General features: G+C 40.1%; 4 protein-coding genes across 5 annotated transcripts; 2 read left to right on the forward strand and 2 right to left on the reverse strand.

Moving 5' to 3' along the window:
- The first annotated feature begins 233 nt into the window (after positions 1-233).
- Positions 234-830, forward strand: LOC122045030 (histone H4). The gene is made up of 2 exons (XM_042605077.1): positions 234-272; positions 391-830. Exon 2 carries the CDS (start codon positions 421-423, stop codon positions 730-732), a length of 312 nt encoding a protein of 103 aa, XP_042461011.1. The 5' UTR covers positions 234-272; positions 391-420; the 3' UTR covers positions 733-830.
- A 2,161-nt stretch (positions 831-2,991) lies between these two features.
- Positions 2,992-5,955, forward strand: LOC122045033 (probable clathrin assembly protein At4g32285). The gene is made up of 2 exons (XM_042605078.1): positions 2,992-3,302; positions 3,846-5,955. The coding sequence occupies exon 2, from the start codon at positions 3,908-3,910 to the stop codon at positions 5,813-5,815; it is 1,908 nt and encodes a 635-aa protein (XP_042461012.1). The 5' UTR covers positions 2,992-3,302; positions 3,846-3,907; the 3' UTR covers positions 5,816-5,955.
- Positions 5,956-6,085: 130 nt separating this feature from the next.
- Positions 6,086-9,777, reverse strand: LOC122045034 (replication protein A 70 kDa DNA-binding subunit A-like). Its single transcript, XM_042605079.1, has 3 exons — positions 9,667-9,777; positions 9,297-9,591; positions 6,086-8,564 (listed from the first exon to the last, which is right to left on the reverse strand). The coding sequence occupies exons 2-3, from the start codon at positions 9,572-9,574 to the stop codon at positions 6,302-6,304; spliced, it is 2,541 nt and encodes an 846-aa protein (XP_042461013.1). The 5' UTR covers positions 9,575-9,591; positions 9,667-9,777; the 3' UTR covers positions 6,086-6,301.
- A 264-nt stretch (positions 9,778-10,041) lies between these two features.
- Positions 10,042-15,283, reverse strand: LOC122045035 (telomere repeat-binding protein 2-like). Of its 2 annotated transcripts, none has more exons than XM_042605081.1 (10): positions 14,962-15,283; positions 13,583-13,785; positions 12,661-13,507; positions 12,312-12,518; positions 12,185-12,229; positions 11,992-12,071; positions 11,419-11,663; positions 10,897-11,205; positions 10,737-10,800; positions 10,042-10,499 (listed from the first exon to the last, which is right to left on the reverse strand). In XM_042605081.1, exons 2-10 carry the CDS (start codon positions 13,661-13,663, stop codon positions 10,293-10,295), a joined length of 2,085 nt encoding a protein of 694 aa, XP_042461015.1. In that variant the 5' UTR covers positions 13,664-13,785; positions 14,962-15,283; the 3' UTR covers positions 10,042-10,292. The 2 variants fall into 2 exon arrangements, with proteins under 2 accessions (XP_042461015.1, XP_042461014.1); XM_042605080.1 differs by having other exon boundaries at positions 12,185-12,232.
- Positions 15,284-21,751: the final 6,468 nt, after the last annotated feature.

Here is a 21,751-nt window from a genome sequence, read left to right on the forward strand (position 1 = left end):
TCAATTTTGACCTTCTAATAGTGTTTTTGAAAAAATAAAAACGGTCATTGATATTTTTTTATAAAAATTGGAGCGCTTTTTGATATAAAATCCTCCAGCTATCCGTGGGAGTCCCCTTAACCCATCATCAGCCGTCCATTTTGCCCAAATCAACGGTTCAAATCACCTCCATGTCCGCACCAGGATCCGCAGTTTCGCTTCGTTGCTATAAATACCACAAACCCCCAAACTGTTCTTCATCGATCTGATCTCCGCCGACAACGCAGTGTTAGGTAAGAACAGAGCCCTCTCTCCTAGTTCGTTCGATCAATCGATCGTTTCAATTGCCCTCCAGTGAGTTTTCTCTTGATTTATCGTGCGTTAAGCTGATCTCCTTTCGTTTTACTTCAGAAATCTGACGATCGCGCTCGAATCTGCGGCATGTCTGGACGAGGAAAGGGCGGCAAGGGTTTGGGCAAGGGCGGTGCGAAGCGCCACCGCAAGGTCCTCCGAGACAACATCCAGGGCATCACCAAGCCGGCGATCCGGCGCCTCGCGAGGAGGGGCGGCGTGAAGCGCATCAGCGGCCTCATCTACGAGGAGACCCGCGGCGTACTGAAGATCTTCCTCGAGAACGTCATCCGCGACGCCGTGACCTACACCGAGCACGCCAGGAGGAAGACCGTCACCGCCATGGACGTCGTCTATGCCCTCAAGAGGCAGGGAAGGACTCTCTATGGCTTCGGGGGCTAGATCTGCTTACGCTCTAATCCTCTTGCTGTGAAGAGCAAAATTAAGAACGTAATCGAATCGGATCGGTTGCCATGCGATCGATTTAGGTTTTGTTCGAAGTGTTCTTGGCGTTTATTCTTCTCTAATCTTAAACCCTAATGCTCTCAAACATGGTTTGAAATTACTGACATTTTGATTTTTTTTTTTTAAAGGAGTTTTTTTTTTTAAAAAAAAATTGAAGTTCAAGGGAACTTGGCGCATAGAATGCAATTTAGAAAGACTCTAAACAGATGTAGGGCTCTAATTGAGCCGAGCTCGAGCCCATGCCAGCTTGAGTTTCTAGAAAACTATATAGACTTGACTTGAGCTCGTGAGTTTGAGTTGATCTCAAGTTAAGCATGAGTTGAACTTGAGCTTGATTTGGAAAAAAAATTTACAATTAGGGATTTGAACTATAGACTTTAAATATACCAAATGATATATTTAGTCATAAACTTTTTCTTAATTTATTCTTTGTTTTAAAAATAATAATAATTTTAATTATTAAAATATTAAATTATTTTGTCTTGACAAAGTTTGAGGAGTCTTTGAATTAGTGTTAAATAAGTTTGAGCTTAATTCGAATGTTAAATGAGTTGTCTTGAATTAAGTTCGAGCTTAATCAAATTTAAGCTTGAGTTGAACTTTGATTGAGTTGTTTGTGAGTGGTTTATGAGTGTTTTGATTTATTTGTACCTCTAAATAGATGTTTTCCCATGGGCAATAGTTAAAAGAAAAAGAAAATAATTATTTTAGTTAGTTTTGTTGACTATTTTTAGGTAATTTGTTCAGTTGATGGAAATTTTTTACTAATTATTAGGGTAAATTAAAAAATGTATGTGGCAGTTAGTTTAAAAGCTCAGTATTTTTTGATTATATTTCTATTTAAATAAGTTTTTTTTACAAATATGTTGACATAGTATTTGTTGTTTATTGAAGGATTATATTTTTTTCTTATTATCAAAAGTATTTTTATATGGTATAATTACCTAACTGCATTTTATTTTATAGTAATAACTTATTTATATTATTATCTATATTTTATTTTTTCTCTGGCTTAAATCGGTGTGTTAGCAATTATAAATATTTTGGTGTTGTATTAGGTATGATTTTATAAATGTTATATTATTATATTTTGTAACTTTTATAATTAAGTTGTTATATGGTTATAATAGTTATAATTTGTTTATAACATAGAAAAAAAAGTTAAGATAAATTATTTAGAATATTTGAAAAACATTTAAATAATAATTTATATTTATAACTGTTATAATTTTATAGCTGTTATATAGATATAGTGGTTTTGTAATTTTAGAATTTTATAGTTTGACCAAGTTGAATTACACAATAAATAATATATTAAATCAAAGTTTATTCAAAATTTGACAAGTAGTTATGAGGTAGAATCTATAACGTTTTAATTTGAAAAAATTATCATGTGTCAATTTGGATAGAAACATTGAAGATAGTAATATAAATAAGTTAGGGAAGGTTAAGTTGAGTAATTATACGTGTAGAGATAAAAAGACTCTTTTGATTAAAATAATTTGGGTGTCATTTTAATAATTCAAAATAAAAAGAACTCTTTTGACTTTTGTTTAAAATTATAGTTGTTTTGATGTTAAAAGGTTTAGATAGTATTTTATATGTTCTCATGGCGTGGTATGATATTTCTAATGAAATGATCCGGGATCAATTTTAAAGAACTAGCGACCTGCACTAAAGGATCGTTAATTTAACGGGTCTATATTTTTTAGATAGTATTTTTTTTCAAAATGCGTAGAAGTGCCAATTATTCTAAAAATTATCTATAAACCCTCTTTAAGAGTTAAGATATTAATGTTGGATGTTGGATCACGAGGTCCTTTATAAAAGAAGCAAAAGAAAAGGTAATAAATAATTGAGTGAGGAAAGGAATCACTTAATAACTAAGACATAAAAAGATGCCCACTTAATCGAGTGTCTTCTCGAATTTAATTTCCTTTCTAAAAAGCCTACAAAGTTTAAGGTTTATCATTTCGCTCCTTATTTGTTTTACAAATTCTAATGAAGGTTTTAAGTCAAATGCAATCAAGAACTCTTCAGTTCAAGAGCTGACTAGAAAACTTTTTCAAGTCAGTAGAATGTATTGAAGTGATAATTTTGAAAGTTTGTGGGATTAAACTGGCAAAAAGGGAAATTAGGGTGGAAACTGAAATATTTACTGTCTTTTTTATTGAAATTAAAACCAGCCCCCTTGGTCCTTTCCTGGTTCGCACCTTTCGCTTCGGAGTGCTTTTGCGGGTGCCGCCGCTCCGCCACGGCGATTTCAGCCGCCCGAATCTCTCTTCGGATATCGGTTCCGGCTCCGCCGGTGCTTGTTCATCGCCAGAAGAAGCGGAGGAGTAGCGTCGCTTTCTCTCTGTGTCGGCCTGCTCGGTTCTTCGCCGAGTCAACTCTGCCAAGGCTCGGAGATCCGAGGTAGATCGGAGATCCGAGGTAGATCGGCGTGCGAGGTAGCAGATCGGCGTGTCCGAGGGAGGAATCGCTCGCCAGAGGAGGCTATTGATAAGGTGATTGTTGCTTTTCGTTATTCGATTAGGTTTATGAGCACCGTGTGTAGATCTGCCAGTTCTTAGTCGTTTGCTACTTCCGCTTGTCTGGCTCCGGATCAGATAGATGTTTCCAGGAGTCAGGCGAAGTGAGAGATCGCCGGTGAAAGATGCTCCTCAATTCGTTTTTTTTTTTCCTTTCTTTCTTTTTTAATCGGAATTCTTGTGTGAATCCTCTTGATCAACCGAGGTTTCCGGAGATCCCAATCACTCATGCTCTTGACTCTTTGATCGACCGAGTTTTCTTTGGAGTGGGAATAAGGACACCGGATCCAATTCCAATATGTCCTGAAGCATTGCAAAAGACTTCATCTTCGAACAGCATTCCAATCTCGAGTAGCCGAAAAATTTAGTTTAGATTGTGTTTGTCTTTAAACATTCAATGTGTTCTTAAATTTAGTTCCGATTGTGTTCTATACTTGTTTGTTAGAACAGGCTTCAAGATTTATCTTCTTGAGTTCTTTCGATCGATAGTAGAGTTTTGAGATTATGTTTCTTGTGCAGGACATCAAGACAGTCCTTCAGGCAATTCATTTGTGAAGCGATTGGAAAAGGAATCGGAAGAAATGAGAAAGGCTCTGGGAACAGTGAAGGACCAGACCAGCATTAGCCTGGCCAAGGTCTCGAGCAACATGGCCCCCGAGCTCGATGTGGCTATCGTGAAGGCGACCAGTCATGACGAAGAACCAGCCAGCGAGAAATACTTGCGAGAGATCCTGAACATGACATCCTACTCCAAGGGCCATGTCAGTGCTTGCATTGCGACCGTGTCTAGGCGACTCGGTAAAACTCGTGATTGGATCGTGGCCCTGAAGGCCCTCACGCTTGTTCATCGTCTCCTCGCAGATGGAGACCCTGCATTCCAACATGAGATTCTCTACGCGACTCGAAGAGGGACGCGGCTCCTAAACATGTCTGATTTCCGCGATGAGGCACACTCCAATTCGTGGGATCACTCCGCTTTTGTTCGCACGTATGCTCTGTATCTGGATCAACGTTTGGAGTTCATAATGTATGAAAGGAAAAAAGGCGGGGGCAGCGCCCGCACAACTGAATTTGGAGCTGACCGCCGGAATCGATCTGATTATGGTGATCATGATCCTTATGCATATGGCAATTATGGAAGATCGTCGTACTCATCCCCAAACGGAGGAGATCGGTATGATGAACCTCGGAATGGGGAAGAGAAGAAGCCCCCGACGCCACTGAGGGACATGAAGCCAGAGAGAGTGTTTGGCAAGATGCATCACTTGCAGCAATTGCTCGAGCGCTTCCTAGCCTGCCGACCCACTGGCAATGCAAAGCACAGCAGGATGGTTCTGATCGCTCTCTACCCTATCGTTAGCGAGAGCTTCCAGCTCTATGCTGATATATGTGAGATACTGGCAGTCCTTCTCGACCGCTTCTTCGACATGGAGTACCCTGACTGTGTTAGATCATTCGAGGCATATGCTAGTGCTGCGAAGCAGATTGACGAGCTCTGTGCCTTCTATGCATGGTGCAAGGATACAGGGGTGGCCAGGTCGTCGGAGTATCCAGAGGTGCAACGCATTACCGACAAGCTTCTGGAGACACTGGAAGAGTTTGTGAGGGATCGAGGGAGGAGGCCGAAGAGCCCTCCCAAAGAGGCAGTCGCTGCACCTGCTGTGGACAAGGAACCAGAGCAGGACATGAACAGCATCAAGGCTCTCCCTGCACCTTCCGACTACAAGGAAGAGGAGCCACAGCCGGAGCTGCCAGCGAAAGCGACTGCGGAACCAGTCAAGCAGCCGCAACCACCGCAACAACCTGACCTGGTGGATCTCAGAGAGAACGGTCTGACTGCTGAGGATCAATCTAATAAACTTGCATTAGCACTTTTCCAAGGACCATCGGGAGGCGATGGTGCAAATGGCTCATGGGAAGCATTCCCGTCGACCGATGGGGATTCTGGAGTGAGTTCTGCCTGGCAAAATCCTGCAGCAGAAGCTGGCAAAGCTGACTGGGAACTCGTCCTTGTGGAAACTGCCAGCAACCTTTCGAAGCAGAAGGCTGCAATGGCCGGAGGGCTGGATCCGCTTCTGCTGAACGGCATGTATGACCAAGGCACTGTGAGGCAGCAAGTGCAAGCCCAGGCTAGCAGTGGGAGTGCAAGCAGCGTGGCCTTGCCAGTGCCTGGACGCGGCATGGCACCGGTGCTCGCCCTTCCGGCACCTGATGGCACTGTGCAGACGATCGGGCAGGATCCGTTTGCAGCATCCCTCAGTGTTCCTCCACCTTCCTATGTCCAGATGGCTGAGATTGAGAAGAAGCAACAATTGTTGGTGCATGAGCAGGTCTTGTGGCAGCAGTACGCCAAGGATGGAATGCAGGGCCAAGCCAGCTTATCCAAGCTGACCAACAGCACCCTCATGCCGATCCCAGTGATGCCCTACGGGATGCCAGCAGCATACAATCCTGCAGCCAGCGGATACTACTATCCACCAACTTATTGAAACTTATTTCCTCTCCCCCCTAAGAGTCTGTGTTTTTGTTTCAGCTCAGCTTCTTCAGTGCTGATCATCCTCTTTTATAATGTGTATTATCTATTGCTTGTTCTATATACTAAGGTTTATGAGTGATCTTTTTTTTGGCATACTGCTCAAGTAAACAAATATTTTGAGCTTTTTCGTCACTTATTCAAATAAAATAAATACCACGACAAACTAAATGTATTTGAGAACAAAACGTAACAACAAAACAATATACCAACACAAATAAAAAAATTTGGCGGGAGAAAAACGTTCAAGAAGAATCAAAAGCTTCTAAAACGCCTATCGGCAGTTAATTTGGCAACTAAACATCAAGAAAACAGCTCGGTCAATGTCTAGTCCAACACACAAATTCAACTGTACAAAGAACGATCATAAAAAAAACGCCAAAAGAATGCTGATAGATCACTAGAATATTCCTAATTCAGGGCAAAAACTATGAACAGAGTTTCAGAACCCACCTACATTTTGTCTGGTGAATCTTCCTGATGTGCCAGAACCACCATATGCTGCTGCAAAGGTTCCAGCTCCTGGATCAGATTGTTGTGCCTGCCAATTTATGCCTCTTGGACAATTTTGGAAGCTGTGACCGTTGCCGCCGCAATTGTTACAATGTAGTTGAACTTCGTTTTGGTTAAAATTTTGTTTGATGACTCCACCATAGTTATTTGAATACTGGGCTGATTGGTTTGTCGGTGCTCCCATTCTATATCCATCAGTGTTGTGAAAGGGGCTATAGTTATTGGTAGCAGCATAGATATTACAGTTCGATTCAACAGAGCCATACATGGAGGTAGAAATCTCAGAAGTTGAAGCAAAAGTCCCGTGCGCCCCCGCAGATACATTGTGATCTTCATTTGAGAACTTCTCAATCAGACCCAAGACAAACCTGCTCTCAGCAGATGGATTTATCCTTTCGACTTTGACAACAGTTGATTTCACACGTTGCTCATCACTGAATGTCTCCTCTTTAACTTTCAACTTGAATAAGTATTGATGGAAGATGCCTGTCCGGATGATTTCTGCAAACTTCATATCATCTTGTTCCTCGTATTTCAACAAGTAAAGCTCCTTGGCAGCGACGCCCAAAATCTCCTCCCCGCATTCTTGGAATGCAGTAACCCAGGTCATGCCTGTATGATCCTGGATCTGAAACTGGAGAATGTATCTGTAGTCACACTCGGGAAAATCCTGGTCGCAACGATCACAATGCCATGTGCCATTACCATTGTTATTAACCTTTTTATTGCATGATCTGTCCCCCACCATTAGTGGACAAGCTGTATAGCAGAAATTATCAACTTTTACGAACGTAACAGTTGCCTTGACGGTTATCCAGTCAGGTTTCTCTGACCTTCCCAACCCCTCGTCCTTGATCTGTGCAACAGACTTCCGAACATCATTTCTACCCATGGTGGTGGCGTCTCTGGATATTGAAGGAGCAGCCATAGTCTTCCCTTCACCATTACACCATTCTCTCAATCTGTGGGCCTCAGTAAAATCAGGATTTATAAACAGTTGGCTGGTCATGATAGTACCTACTGATTTTCCACCAAAATCACTAACTCGACCAGCTTTAATCGCCAATACAGGATTCACACCAGAGTCACACATACTTTGCAGCTGTTTACCATCCATGTTACAAAAATTTCCCCACAAAGTCACATCGACGCTACGGCCTGACATGTCCTTCAACTGAAGAGTTTGTTTATTAGTTTCAGTGCCATTTTTCCTCATGATTGAAACTGAAGGATTTATTGAAGTGACAACGCCAATTATATCGACCATCGAATTGTTTTCCAGGCCTTCAATTTCATTTATTGCACGAAAGTTGAACTGTTGCTTCGGAATGGTGGGGTCTTCATCTAAACAAGGCTGAATGACTGACTGAGATTCTAAAAAGATTTCATATTCATTATTCAGATGATTAAAGCTCTTCTGGGCAGGCTTCAAGCTACCTTTAGAAATCAGGTAAACTTTACCAACTTCAATCTGATCAAAGAACTGATCAGCTATCGTGTTAAAGCAAGTGACTCGTATCTCTCCACCATCAGAATCCAGAAGATCAAAAGAAAAGACTTTTCCTTCTCCTCTAGGATTGTTATAGCGCCTAAGGTCCCCTTTAGTTGTTACTCTTGCCTTAATCGTCCATCTGCCCTGGTAAGGATTCAAAGCAGCAATTGGGATAATTCGAGCAGGAGCTTCATTTCTAGCTAAAGGCCCCCTATTTGAGTACATTGGAGGGGGCTGCTGGTCAACAGACTGGGCAGGACGCACATAAGAACTGGCAGGTGGACGGAACACACCAACTGATGTTGAATTTGACCTCAGGTTCTGGTTACCACTATATGGATGTGACTCGGACAACCGCCCCGTACCATGGTCAACTTTTGGATGTTCAATATTCTCAATGTTCATGTTCCTACTAGACACAGGACCATAATTACCACCAAATGATGGGTTGTTTGTCCTGGGCTCAGCCTGCTGATGCAGAGAAGCTCCTCCAGAAACATTCTGTCCAATGTTGGGAGTAGCAGAGTGCAGACCATATGTTTGACGATTAGCTGCAGCTATGGATGGTTGATCTACACTAGATGACTGAGCAGGCATTGAAGCTCGGTTTTGTAAAGAAGTACCATTATCAAACATTTTTGGTTCTCCTATAGCGCTGTTACTACTGACAAGGACATCCAGGTTGATGACAATAATAATTCTGGAATTTGACATTGATTAATAACATGATTAACAAAGGATAAACTATAATCATAGCCACAAAAAATAACTTATTTTTGACTAATAGGAAACATTCAGAAATGAAATATTTTTTCTATACATTCACTAAGTGTAATGCATTAGCAATCATCTGATCAATGTTCATACACTCTTTATTTAAAATCTGAAACATTGAAAATAAAACCTAGGAAATACTAGCTAGAGATAAAATGGACTTTTTTAGGGTTATATTTCACAGCTTTAAACTCATTATATCAAGCGCTGAATTATTTTAGCAGCATTGCTAATCCAATTAATAGACAACATTGTATCTATGAATCCACCAAATAGATAGTAAGAAACAAACCATGCCTTATCATAATCCACCAACTCAAACATCATCATGGTAAAATGAAATCAAACAGTACCTCTTTGCTTGAGTTTATTAACTGTGATAACTTAGAAACTACACAAAACTAAATTCATCACTTGTCTATTTCTAATGTGAAAATGAAATTCTGTTAGAATAGTAGGACTATAAATAAGTGCAACGAGTATAAACATATTTCTTTCCACTTGTAAAACAATCACATTTCTGTACGCATTAGCATCATACTTTGAATAAATATAAGTTCTAATCTCTGTAATGTACCCCCTCTATAAACAAACAAGAAATAAACCCACAAAATATTAGCAAGTTATCCAGCAGGCAAAGAACAGGAAGAGAACATACGTGCGGTTCTGGATGACGTTGCAGATGAACTCGTTGAGCTGGACGATGGAGTGCTTCTGAAGAGACCCCGATTTGACGATCCCATTCATCTGCGTCGCGAGCATGGCCTGCTGCATATGAGTCCCGTCGGACAGCAACATCCGGTACCTCTCCGTGGTGGTCTGCTGAGTGTTCACCAACCTCAAATCCCACACCTGCACCACCGGCTTAGCGCCCTCCTCCCCCCGCCCCTCCGATATCGCCGCGATCGCTCCCCGACTCAGATCCACCGCAGCCATACCCCCGATCAAAAGCCCTGAAATCCGAAACAGCTCGACGCCAATAAATCACAATCGAAAGCCAAGCCGAGAGGCGAAGAGAAGGATCTTACAATTCACTGAAACGGATCGCCTCGCCGATTCGCCGTCGTCGACGAGCTCCGAGAGCGGGGGCGAGCGTTACGAAGCGAGCCCTAAAATCGAGTGGCGTTCGTGGGAGTGAGACGAGGCAGAGGGAACCGCGTCAAATTTAAGAGGGAAACCAAGTTAAATTGAGCTTTGGAAATTTTGAGTTCCGGATAGCTCATTAGTACTCCATTGGGCCCATTGTTGGGCCTGCACTATCTGCGGCCCATATTACCTACCTGAGTCAACCCATTTTCCTCTGATCCACATATTAAACTGAAGGGAAAATAGAAACTAATTTAAAAAAATTTCATAATCCACATATTAAACTTAGTTTTTCAAAAGATAAGACATTTCAATCATAGAAGAAAAAAAGTGAGAACAGTTTTCTTATTCCATCAGTGCTTTTGTGGGTTTCCCTGGATCACTGGACAACCATGTACATCATGAGCCAAAGAAAGCCCCTTTTCAAAATAAAAATAGGGGAAATAATCCTGGCTTAGAAAAGAATGATGGTGTGAGAGAGTATTAGTAATACACAGGACTAATTTATTTTTAATTTTGTTCTTTTTTTCAGTTTTTTTGAGGAATTTTACATTGACAAATCAACTTCTCAGGTTTCTTCCAGCAAGGAAGATGAAGTGATCTGCTGCTTTGGGTCAGAGCAGACGGGTTCTTCCTTGATCTGGAGCTTAGCGTGCTGCTGAGACCAGTGGGCTTGGGTTGCGAGAACCCGGTCCAACAGTTCTTGGGGGACCGGTTCACCGCGCCGCTGCTGCGGGGAGATCTTGGCTGTGTGCACCAGAGTCTTCCACTTATCCTGCATGGATCAACACATGTTAGTCGATAACCTGGGTTTTCAAAACTGATCTTCCTAACTTGATGGTGTTCAAATTTGCTACTAATGTTTAGGGAAAACAAACTGTTCATGAAATACATGGAGATGGTTTAAAAGATGCACTTGTTTCAGAACAATTAGAGGAACAAGCACAGAAATTGAAGGAGGAGGAGGAGGATCATAATATTGTGGAATGGGTACAGATAGTATAACAAGTACCTTGAGATCAACATAGGTTCGGTGTTTTGCACTGTCAAATGCTCGAAGCTTGACATCTCTCCACCTGAAAATGGATGGAGATAGATGTAAGAAATGGTCACGCTTTGCATTAACCAATGATTGTCAGATCATTTGGAAGAGCATCAAACAGAAAAGAGACCTTCCAGTTCCAAACTTTTCAACTGCCTCAACCAGTGCTTCCACTTCAGCAACAGAGAAGGGTCTCCTGATTCGTCGCTGAGCAAGCTCAAGGCGCTTCGGCTTGCAGAGTGGAACAACAGCAAGTGCTCCAAGGCTCGTGGCTGGGAGAGCAACCAGCACCAGTTTGTTTTCAGTTGTTTTATCTAGTGATAATGCATCAGCCGGTGAGTGAACAGAATCACGATCACTTTCAGGGCAGGTGGTAACTACAGGTTGAAGAGAGGCAGCAGAGGAATCCAGGTCTGTAGGAAGAGATATAGAAGGTATCCTGAAAAAAAAAAGAAGGAAAATGCAACCACACATTAAAATGTCCTAAAATTACAATTTCTATTATGCAAAGTTTAAGATCATAACATCCAGCATAAGAAATCATTCAATTGACTTTAAAAAACAAACCACATCTAGAAATTTTTCCAAGATGAGTAGTAAGGATTATTATAAAAGGAAATAAGATCAATAAACAATAAGATCATCCACCTACCTTGCTAATGGTTCAACAGCATCATTGAGACACAGAATATGGGAATTTTTAGAACATGTTAGTGATGGCGGTGTTTGAGTCTCTGTCGGCTCCAGTGTGAATCCTAAGCTATTTAGTGTCTCTCCATTAGAAATACCAAATTGGCATAGAGTCTTGTTATCATCTCTAACCCTCTTTCCTTGAAGGATGACACCAACCCGCAGTCCACCTTGAAGTATAGCAGTGACTGCTTCCATAACTGCCCTCTGTGTAAAAACATACAGATTTTTTCAGAAAGTCATGACGGAAATCAACATGAATACAAAAGAATGGCTTGAGTTTTGATCTGAATTAACCCAAGAAAGTGAATCAAATACATGTTCCAAGGAACAAGTACCTAGTAACATATTTGATCCCTCACCTCAAGTTATGCTAAGATATTATATAAGCCGCTATCAAAAATATTGAAGGAATTTCCATCATGTTAGCACCATGATATTTGACAATTTACAAATATGCATAGTATTTATTTGAATCATTCAGATTCATTAATAGCATGTGTACTAAAAAGCTAACACATAAATTGAACATTACCTTCAAGGAACCTACTGTAGCAGTCTCAGGTATCTCGATATAAAGTTCTGGAATCTTAAAAGATTTTATGCTGAATTTCACTGAAAAAAGAGAAAGACGATGCAATCCCTCAAGACATGATATTCCAGTATATGAATGAAAATTACCAATTATTGGCCACTGTTTTAGTTATCTAATCAACTATGATAATCACCTGATTTATATGAACTTTGCTCCACTTTAGTAGATGTTGCACCATCTGCTGCATGAAAGCATATCAGAGTCCAGGTAAGCACACAAAACAACATGCAAGAATTGAAAATCTTTGGGATGTAATAAACCTTGAATATCAGTTCCATGTGGATTATGCATTTTTACATTGTTGTTGTTCTTCTCATGCATATTGGAAACCTCCATTCTAAATATTCCTCCATTTGATGTTGATGCAGAGCGATGCTCAAAAAACCTCCTCTTGAAATAGCTTCTGTGTGTTCTTTGACGGGTGTAACACATTTGCTTCCCATGTAAAAAGGCCTTCCTTTTTGGATCTGGGAGGAGAATATAATCAAATCTACTAAATCCAATCATATAAATGGTAACAGTTAGTGATATTCAGAAGCACTAATTGTAAACCTTAACAAAAAAATCAATTGGGCATCACCAATAAGGAAATTAAGCATAAATGCATACCATGATGAGAAATCTGACCATACTTTGACATATTAGTGGCGGTTTTCCAATACTTTGATGTGGAAAGCCTCCGTTTTCCATGATCTCCTGTACAATTTGTCGGCCAAGATACCTTATTAGTAGTACTACTAGGGAGAGTGCACCCAGAAAAGTTATCGTCATCATCTTTATGTACAATATGTTCCATGCCACTTTCATGCTTGGGCATTGGACTAATACAGGGATAATCCCTGCACACAGGAACTTCAGCACTACTGTCGGAACTAGCTGGAGCAGGAGGTTTGACATCCAAGCCCATAGGATCCTCCAAGCAGTACATATCCATAGAATTGAGTTCTGACCTATTTTGAGTCATCTGGTCTTCATATTTCACAACTCTCGTCAACTCAGCTTTTTCTTCTTCAACTTCTGTGATAACAGAAGACTTCCTTATCAAGCCAGATCTGCATGTGTCAGTATAAGCAAAACATCCAATTCCACCTTTTGAGACCACCAATCCACCAGCAGCAGAATCATGTATCTTAGACTTCACAGAAAGACAGGGGGGTTCTGAATATTCTGGTACTGAAGCTTGTGGGAGTTCCTTTGAGGCACAAGTCGCCTGTTTTTTTATGACAATCTCAGGGGCTAAAACAGTGTTGCTTAACAAATCAGGAGTTTCAGATTTCTGTGCCTCTTCGGTGCATAACAAATCCCGTTTAACCACCTTCTTATATGTCCCATTAATGCAGCATGGGGAGAGAGTAGAATTCTCACTCTTTGATGACAACTTCCCAGCTACTTCGACAAGCAAATCAAAAAGACGCGACTGATCATCATCATGTTTCTTTCTTGGCGAGCGCTTTCTCTACAATTGCAAAAGAAAAGTTATGAAACCAGAACAGGCAATATAGAGATAAACATTCAATTATGTACGACTTACCTTGGTTGATTTTGGAAAGTGTAGAATAGGAGGAAGCCGGTAACCACCGAATCCATTATCTAACTTCTTCTGAGACACCATATCCCAAAGATTTAAACCATCACGAAACTTATCCCATAGCAATAAAGCATCAGCAATGCATCCATAATCCGTATCCAAAACCAAAATTCAGATACAATGAATCTGTCACATACCCCTTAAATCTGCAAGCACAACAGAAGAGAATTGACATATTGGATCAACATCGAGATCTATGCAAGTACTGATGTTTAATTCTTTAAGAGAGGATTCTAAGATGACTTATTACTACAGAACAGAAATCCTTAAAAAGTGCCGTTTCAAACATATAATCAATAGAATGTCACCACGGTAAAGATAAACTAAATCATGTAAAATCTTCATAAGATGTGATTATTCACTGATCTCCAAACAGAGATTCAATGAGATGAATAAAAAATGTCTGAAAAATATTACAAACGGTTTTCTGAAATTGTACAGTTCCGTAAGAAGGCTTAGGACCAACTTCTAAATCTTAAACAAGAATAGAATTCTTATAGGGACTTTTACAGGAAATCGTAAAGGCTCATGTGTCCCTTAAAATCAATGAACCAGAGAAGAATCGAAATATCACTGGAAAATTGACGTCGGGGAAAAACAATTAAAATATATGGGAAAAAAAACTAAAAACAAGATGGGAAGAATATCTATCCCAAATCCTCACCAAACCATGAAAACTAATATGAATAACTCTGTTTTTTTTTTAAAAAAAACGAAAAATACGTTGATTAACATTAGATCAAAGATCGTACCTGCCTTGCACATGGAGCTATGAGCTATTTTAGATTAACCCATATTCTAATAGATACAAGTTTAGTTGAATTCATGCATCTGCCTAGATATGCTGCAAGAAAGGAATGGGAAAAATACGCTTTTTTTCCTAATCCAAGGGAGAAGTTCATAAACCCTGAAGCGAAATGGTGAAGACAGATAGACCTGCTTAGGGATCCGTGCGCCTCAATAAACAACATATTTACGATCAAGCATACCCGTTAATCGTAAATATCGAAACTAGATTCCAAGTTCCGGAGGAATTGCTCGTGAAACAGTTCGAATTTGCACGAGACCAGCGGGATCGCTGCGATAAACACTGAAATTTCGCAGAAATCAACCCCGATCTCCTGTCCAACGAGACAAATCCCAGTGAATCGCAAAGGAAACATCCACACAGGATCGATCTCCACCGATCCTCATACAAAACACACGAAATCAAAACCTCCGAGCAAATCCGAGAAAACTCGCCAAAACTCGCCAAAACTCGGCTCTTTTAGGCCAATCCGACGAATCACGACCGGAAACGGAGCAGAGCCCGGTGCCCTCACCTCCAAAGCGGCGACGGGTGCAACCCGCATCCAGATCTCCAAAATCTCCCTCAGATCGTCCGAAAAGCTTCAGAATTCCAGCAAATTCCTCTTCAGAGACAGATCGAAGCTGAGCTCCAGGCGCCCAATCCTCCAGATCTCAACCGAAAACAGGCTTCACAAACGCCTCCGTTCCCACCTCAAATCCCCATTTTTGCATCCAAAAATCACTAATTTTCCTCGTTAAAGAGAACAGATTTACAATCCTCTCTCTCTCTCTCTCCTCCAATCCAACCGAAGAAAGAAAATATTAGAGAAATAACGACCGCAAAAACCCCTCAAAACCCATCTCTTATACGACATACCATTGACCCATTCGCTGGCCGAACAGGTAACAGCACCTCTTATCGCCGGTGACCTCTACTCCACATTCCCCTTCCCTCCATCGGATTTAGTGCACGTGTCTCTTCCAACGATCTCACGGCCCACCTTTTTTCACTACTTTTCATTATCCATTACTTACCAAAATTCATAAGTGATGACAAAATGATCGATTAAATTAGGCGTGCAATATATTAAATAAATTTAAAATGAATTAAATTATTAAAATAATTATTTAAATTTAGTTTGATTTTTTATTGTATGAACTTATTTTTTACATTTTAAATTTATTTAATTAATTAATAGATTTAATAATATAAATTTATTTATTCATTTAATTTTATTTATTTATTTAGTATGTTGATATAAATTTTATTCATATAATAGTTCACGGATATTAATTAGTTAAGTTGAATTATATGTATTTAAATTTATTTATTTAGTTTAATAATAATTAATCAGATTGATAACATAAATTATATAAAAAACTTATTTATTTTATTAATTTTATATATATTAAATGAACATTAAAAAAATTCTTATAGAATGGAAGATCAAATTTGTTCATGAGATTCATATCTATTTCTTATTAGAGAATTTTATCGGAAATAAAATGCATCAAGGATTAATGATGTCATAATTGTGACATGAGCCACGTCGGAATAAAGTTTTTTTCCTTTTTTTTATCAACATAAAAGGGATTTAATTAATTTATGAAATTATTGCTGGATAAGGGAGAGTCCAAATCAAAGAGCAACTGACACGTGTGAGACTTTATCCACGTTTTCCTTAAAATTTTAAAATTTCTAGATTGCCCAATCTTTTTGAGCAAACACTTTAGGGATAAAGAATATAGACAATTTTTTTTTTATCATTTTAATAAGAGAATGCTTTAATTATTAAAAATATTTAAATAATTCCTCATTCTATTTTTTATTCTGGCTACTCGCCATTAGTTAAAGTAGTCCAGGTATGAGGATGACATATTTGAACGTATCAAATTTTAATCTTAAGATTTTATGTGACAATACCTAATACTTCAACTACCGTACGACCCTGAGGGACATTTCAATCACCTTCTCTAATATCTATATCTAACAATTTGAGATGCAAAAGATGTTAGAGCTGACTGACTTATCAACCAACAATTTTGACGCCCAAGTCAGTTCCAATCTGAGATGAAAAAACTAATAAAGAACAAAGAAAGTGTTGAAAAGAACAAGGAAAGGAGCTACAAGAGAAGAGTTGTTTTTGCTCACGAGAAGAAACAATCATATATTCACTTACCTCCTTCCATTCTTTAAATAGTCTTCTCGAAGAAAATATTCAATGTGACCCACTAGCTACTCGCTTGAGAGGTGGTTAGGGGACCAGATCCAACAATCATTAGATGTTTTTATTAAATTTTATTATCCCTATTAGGTGGATTTATATGTAAGTTGAACATGTGAATATACTCTGAGCTCTTTAAAGTGATCTAACTTATATTTATTGGGCTTCAGGTTATTAGATGCGAGTTCAATATGTAAAATCCCTTAGTCCAATTCGTTATCATCTATGAGCTGATAACAAATTAGATTCCTATATAAAGGAGATGTCTCCAAGGATTTAGGGTAATCTTGACAGAGTTCTTGATTCCCCCATTGACCTAGAATAAAGATATGACTTTTCAATCAAGTTCTTTGTATACTTATGTATTTACTTTCTTATGTCATGTTCGTGATAAAATTAGATCTTTCAAGTTCTTGTTTTCCTATGTACAAGTTCTTATCCAGTGTATTCATGCGCTTAGGTATTTACAAGAACTAATAGTTTCTCCACTCATGATATGCCACGTTGTCTATCAACGGATAATTATGGAACCATATCCCACCACTGTTAAATGGAATCTACACATAGGTTGTCGGAATTGAACTTGAGTACTTGATTGTGTTGGTGCCCTGGAATGCCAATCTCTAAGCAAGAAATCATTATGCTCGGGAAGCTAACATCTAAGTCCAAATACTCGGGGGAGTCTATATCTGATCACTAAATCCGGATACTCAGGAAAATTGATAGCCAAGCACTAATCCAGATGCTTGAGGAAATCGATAGCTAAATACTAAATCTAGATACTCAGAGATAGACCCTGATGACTCGGGATACTCGAGGATAAATTCAAATGCCATCAACTATGATTATATTAGGTTTATTTAAAATTAAAAAATGTAAAGCTTTAAATGATGAAGGCTCACTTTCAACTTGGTTTGTCAATTTCCTATTATATTCGCTTGATTTTTTTAGACTACCATGCCATAATAAATGCTTTTGGAATGCCATAAATTTTTGTCACTTTAGATATTTCATCCTAATTTTTTAAATGGGAAGGCATCAAGTTCCCCTTTCCTCTTCAAAATATTTAAATTGTTATTATTTTATCCCTATATTAATGCTAATTCTTTTACTTTAAGTAAAAAAAGGAAGACATGAAAAACATATATATGATAATATTTTATAGCTTCAAGATTGGTCATATCATTATATTTATATTCATGAAATGAAGACATGACAAACACATGATGATATTTTATAAATTAAAAAAACCATCATTTCCTGAAATTTTCTAATTAATAAATCCTGAGGATTCTAATGTTTTCTCGAACTCTTGCGTGACTTGTAAATTGTTTGAATTTGAGTTAAATATGTTGTACATCAAGACGACATGATTCTTTTATTGCTAAGTTAACCCAAATTGTGACTCGCTAAGGTGTTAATATAGCCGAAATCAAATGGAACTCGACTAAATCCAGAACACCATTGATCCTATCTAAAAGTCGATGAGATGATAAATTGGGGACGTGATACTCCCGTTGATTTTCTATGGACTCCGCTCCGACCTGCAACATAGGCTACGTCAGTGCCGAGCCAGAGAAAGAGTCCCCGGTATTAGTCCTCCGACGCTCAAGTCAGTCACCGACAATGAAGTAGAAGGCGGAGCAAGAAGAACAATGAACAGTAACAACAACAGTGTATTAAGCCTACCTTCGTCGATACTTGGACCCCCCCATTATATAGAGCTCCTGTAGCGCGTGCATGCTTCCCAAGGTAGGCACGCGCCCCAAAGTTTTTTCTGAAAATACTTGTCAGTAAGTGTCCCTAACACAGTACCTTAACAGGCCGAGCATATCTCTGAAGTGACAGTGGAAGCTTCCGTCATATGATCTTCTGGCTGTCCATGCCCGGTGTCGGCGGCACTAACTCCTAAAAGGATGTCGCTGGATACCAGAGAGAATATGCTGTTGGGTCGAGCGGGTTGGCCGCTCGGCCTGTCACTTCGATGTTCCTTGTGTCTTGTTTGCTTGGCCAGAGACCCAATATGCCAATGTCTAGTCCTACCACCTGGTCGAGCGAGGTGGCCGCTCGGCTGAAGTTCCGCTGTTAACGCCAAGTCTTGGTTCCTAACTGAGCGGGGTGGCCGCTCGGCCGAAGTTCCACTGTTAACGCCAAGTCCTAGTGCCTGGTCGAGCGGGGTAGTTGCTCAACCGAAGTTCTGCTGTTAACGCCAAGTCTTGGTGCTTGGTCGAGCGGGGTAGCCGCTCGACCGAAGTTCCGTTCTGCCAATGTCGAATTCTGGTGCCTGGCCGAGGGGGGTATCCGCTCGGCCCGGCTTTTGTATGTCATCTCCTTTGGCGTCCTCCCTTATTGAGCGTCGACTATTCGGCGTATTACCCGAGTCGGAGGTGGGGTCGGATCGGGCCACTCTCCTCCCGATTGAGACATGATCGCTCGATCGCCCGATGGTATTTGACTGTTGACCGCGTTGGCTTTGACCTCCACCGTGACAACTATCTTCCGTGGGGTGGGGCCCCTCCTTACCACCGCATCACATGCTTCCCCCTCAAGTCTAGTCGAAGGAGGCTGCAAATCCGACTGATTCGACAAAGTTGTCTATGAAACCTTTCACCCAATCAACTTCGACGTTCCCTGGCTGCTGATCGAACTAATGTGGCCCCACAGTTGGCCACGTGACCTCTTCTCGTCGGTCGTCCAGTCAAACCTTGTCGTTCGGCCATAGGTCTGCTCCCTTAAGCCGATCGACACAAAGAACATCTACACTTGTGAAGTCTTTTCTTAGGTTGTCTTGGGCGAGCGCGATCCTGGCTGATGTCACCTAAATTTCTAGGAAATCGTGCAAATCTCTACGCATTAAGGATGAGCGCGCCTCCATGTCTTTTAATTGCCCTCATTAAATGCCGACCCATGGCGAGGCGCCATGTGTCACACCCACTGCCGCCGCATGCTTGACGTGACAAGATATTGATGTGACGTTTGGCGATTTAAATTTGACGATCCGATCTCTGCCTGAGTTTCTATGACCTAGATCGGATGGATCCGATCGGCCAACTCCGAGGCTTATAAGCTTGTGTGTGTCGCCGCCTTTGCACACTTCTTTGAGTTCTTCGGCGATGCTCCTTCTGTGCTCCGGCGACGTTCCTCTTTCCTTGCTCCTCCAGCGACCTTTTTTCAGTAAGCTTCCTTCCCATCACCCCTTGCTTTCTCGTCTTCCGACGTCTGTACTTCCTCGTCTTTGAGTTTTTCGCCGTCTCATAGTGTTCCGGCTATAATTCCACCAGTAGGTTTTTCTTTCCTTCGCATCCCTTCACCTTCCTTTGTTTTGCGATGGCGAGTTCCACACAACCTCCCGCCGACATCCCTATGCTCTGGTACACCTCTACCGAGTCCCGGTTTGACGCTGGCGATGCTGAGAGCCTGAAAGCCGCTTTTGAGGTTCCTCCCGAACACGAAGTTGTTCTTCCTTTTACGTCTGATCGGCCAAATTCTCCGCCGCCCGACTGTATTTGCTTCTTTAGGGACCATTTTACCGCCGGTCTGCGGTTTCCCACCCATCCCTTTTTTTCCGCAGTGTGTAAATATTTTCGAGTATTTCTTCATCAACTAGTGTCGAACTCCTTTCGGCTGCTGTGTGGGATGGTGATTCTTCTTCGCCTGCACGACATTCCCCTTACTCCCCGACTCTTTCATTACTTTTATTATCCCAAGTTGTCAGAGCCGGGGACTTTTCTTTTCCAATCCCGAGTGGGCTTGGTTTTCTTTTCCAAGCCCGATTTTTTTTTTTAAATCTTGAAATATTTTCTGAAAAATAGAACATGCATTTTGATAGAAGAAAATACCTTTTCAAGATTTAAACAAATTGTATAGAGATAAGTCTTTAAAGCAATTGAATAAACTCAAACGGAGTTTTTTTTGTAAAAAAAATTATGAAAAGAATAATGCTAGCATACTCTTGAAAGCAAGAAAATTTTAAGTTATTGCTAATTATTTTCATTGTGATACTTAAATTTTCATTTTAGTCTATCATAATTTCTCAAATTTAAATCAGAGAATTTTGAACATACAGAAAATTTTAAACTCTATATTTGTTCCTCTAACATGTCATTTTCTATTTTTAGTTTGTCGAAATCCTTTAATCGACAAACTATTGCTTGAGTTTCTTTTAACTCACTATTATTTGTTAATAGCTTTTTAGTTTTTAATTCGCAAAAATCTTTCAAGAATATGATTTCTAATTTGCAAAAATCTTTCGACAATATAATTTCTGATTCGAAAAAAATCTTTTGACAATATAACTTCTACTTCGCAAAAATCTTTCGACAATATAATTTCTAATTCGAAAAAATCTTTCGACAATATAACTTTTGCTTTGCAAAAATCTTTCGACAATGTTTTGATTGAATTAATCAATTGGTCAGGAGGTGGAGACCATACCTGACTTATCTTGTCGGTTGTTGATTCTCCTCCTGTTGAGTGTTTTCTTCCAAAGACTCTCCCCCTTCATCGATGCTCATCTGGGATGAGCTTTCTGTGTCCTCGGGATGAAATTCAGTTGTTAGGACTGTTTCAACAATTTCCTTGATCTCAGACTCTTTTGACAGTGACTTGGGGTCCATCAAGGAGTTAGATTCGACTTCAACTGGTTCTTTGTAGAGCTTCAAGAACTTTTCCCAAAGTTCTTTTATACTTTTGTATTTTCCGACTCTGTCGAGATCCTTGGCAGGTAGTACACTCAAAAGGCTGGACTCAGCCTTACCATTTGTCGTATCATCGTTACGTTGCTCGTCAGTCCATTGATGTTCCTCAAGTTCTTCTCCTTCTTTGCTTTTGGGCACTTCAAAATCATATTTCATTGTTAGACACATATTAAAGTTAGTTTTAAAATAAACCTGCATTCGTTGCTTCTAAAAAGCGAACTCCCCCTTGAACGTTGGTTGGTAGATGTTAGCTCCGGCCATCTCATTGCTTCAGTCGGCGGTTAGTCCTCCTGAGGCGTCATTGCTCTAATACCACTTGTTGGTCCCTTTGGAGACCGGCTAGAAGGGAGGGGTGAATTGCCCTGCACAAAATCAAAAGCAAACCCTTCTCGGACTTCTTA

Source organism: Zingiber officinale, chromosome 2B, assembly GCF_018446385.1.
Source record: "Zingiber officinale cultivar Zhangliang chromosome 2B, Zo_v1.1, whole genome shotgun sequence".
Classification (NCBI taxonomy): Eukaryota; Viridiplantae; Streptophyta; class Magnoliopsida; order Zingiberales; family Zingiberaceae; genus Zingiber; species Zingiber officinale.

Bases quoted from the DNA above. Each gene is read 5' to 3' on its own strand.
- LOC122045034 (XM_042605079.1), bottom strand. From the start codon at position 9,574: ATGGCTGCGGTGGATCTGAGTCGGGGAGCGATCGCGGCGATATCGGAG. The intron at 8,565-9,296 runs GTATGTTCTCTT...GTCAAATTCCAG, and splicing joins AACGTCATCCAGAACCGCAC to AATTATTATTGTCATCAACC.
- LOC122045033 (XM_042605078.1), top strand. From the start codon at position 3,908: ATGAGAAAGGCTCTGGGAACAGTGAAGGACCAGACCAGCATTAGCCTG.
- LOC122045035 (XM_042605080.1), bottom strand. From the start codon at position 13,663: ATGGTGTCTCAGAAGAAGTTAGATAATGGATTCGGTGGTTACCGGCTT. The intron at 12,072-12,184 runs GTGATTATCATA...CTCTTTTTTCAG, and splicing joins GCAAAGTTCATATAAATCAG to TGAAATTCAGCATAAAATCT. The intron at 11,664-11,991 runs GTAATGTTCAAT...GTTTTTACACAG, and splicing joins CTACAGTAGGTTCCTTGAAG to AGGGCAGTTATGGAAGCAGT.
- LOC122045030 (XM_042605077.1), top strand. From the start codon at position 421: ATGTCTGGACGAGGAAAGGGCGGCAAGGGTTTGGGCAAGGGCGGTGCG.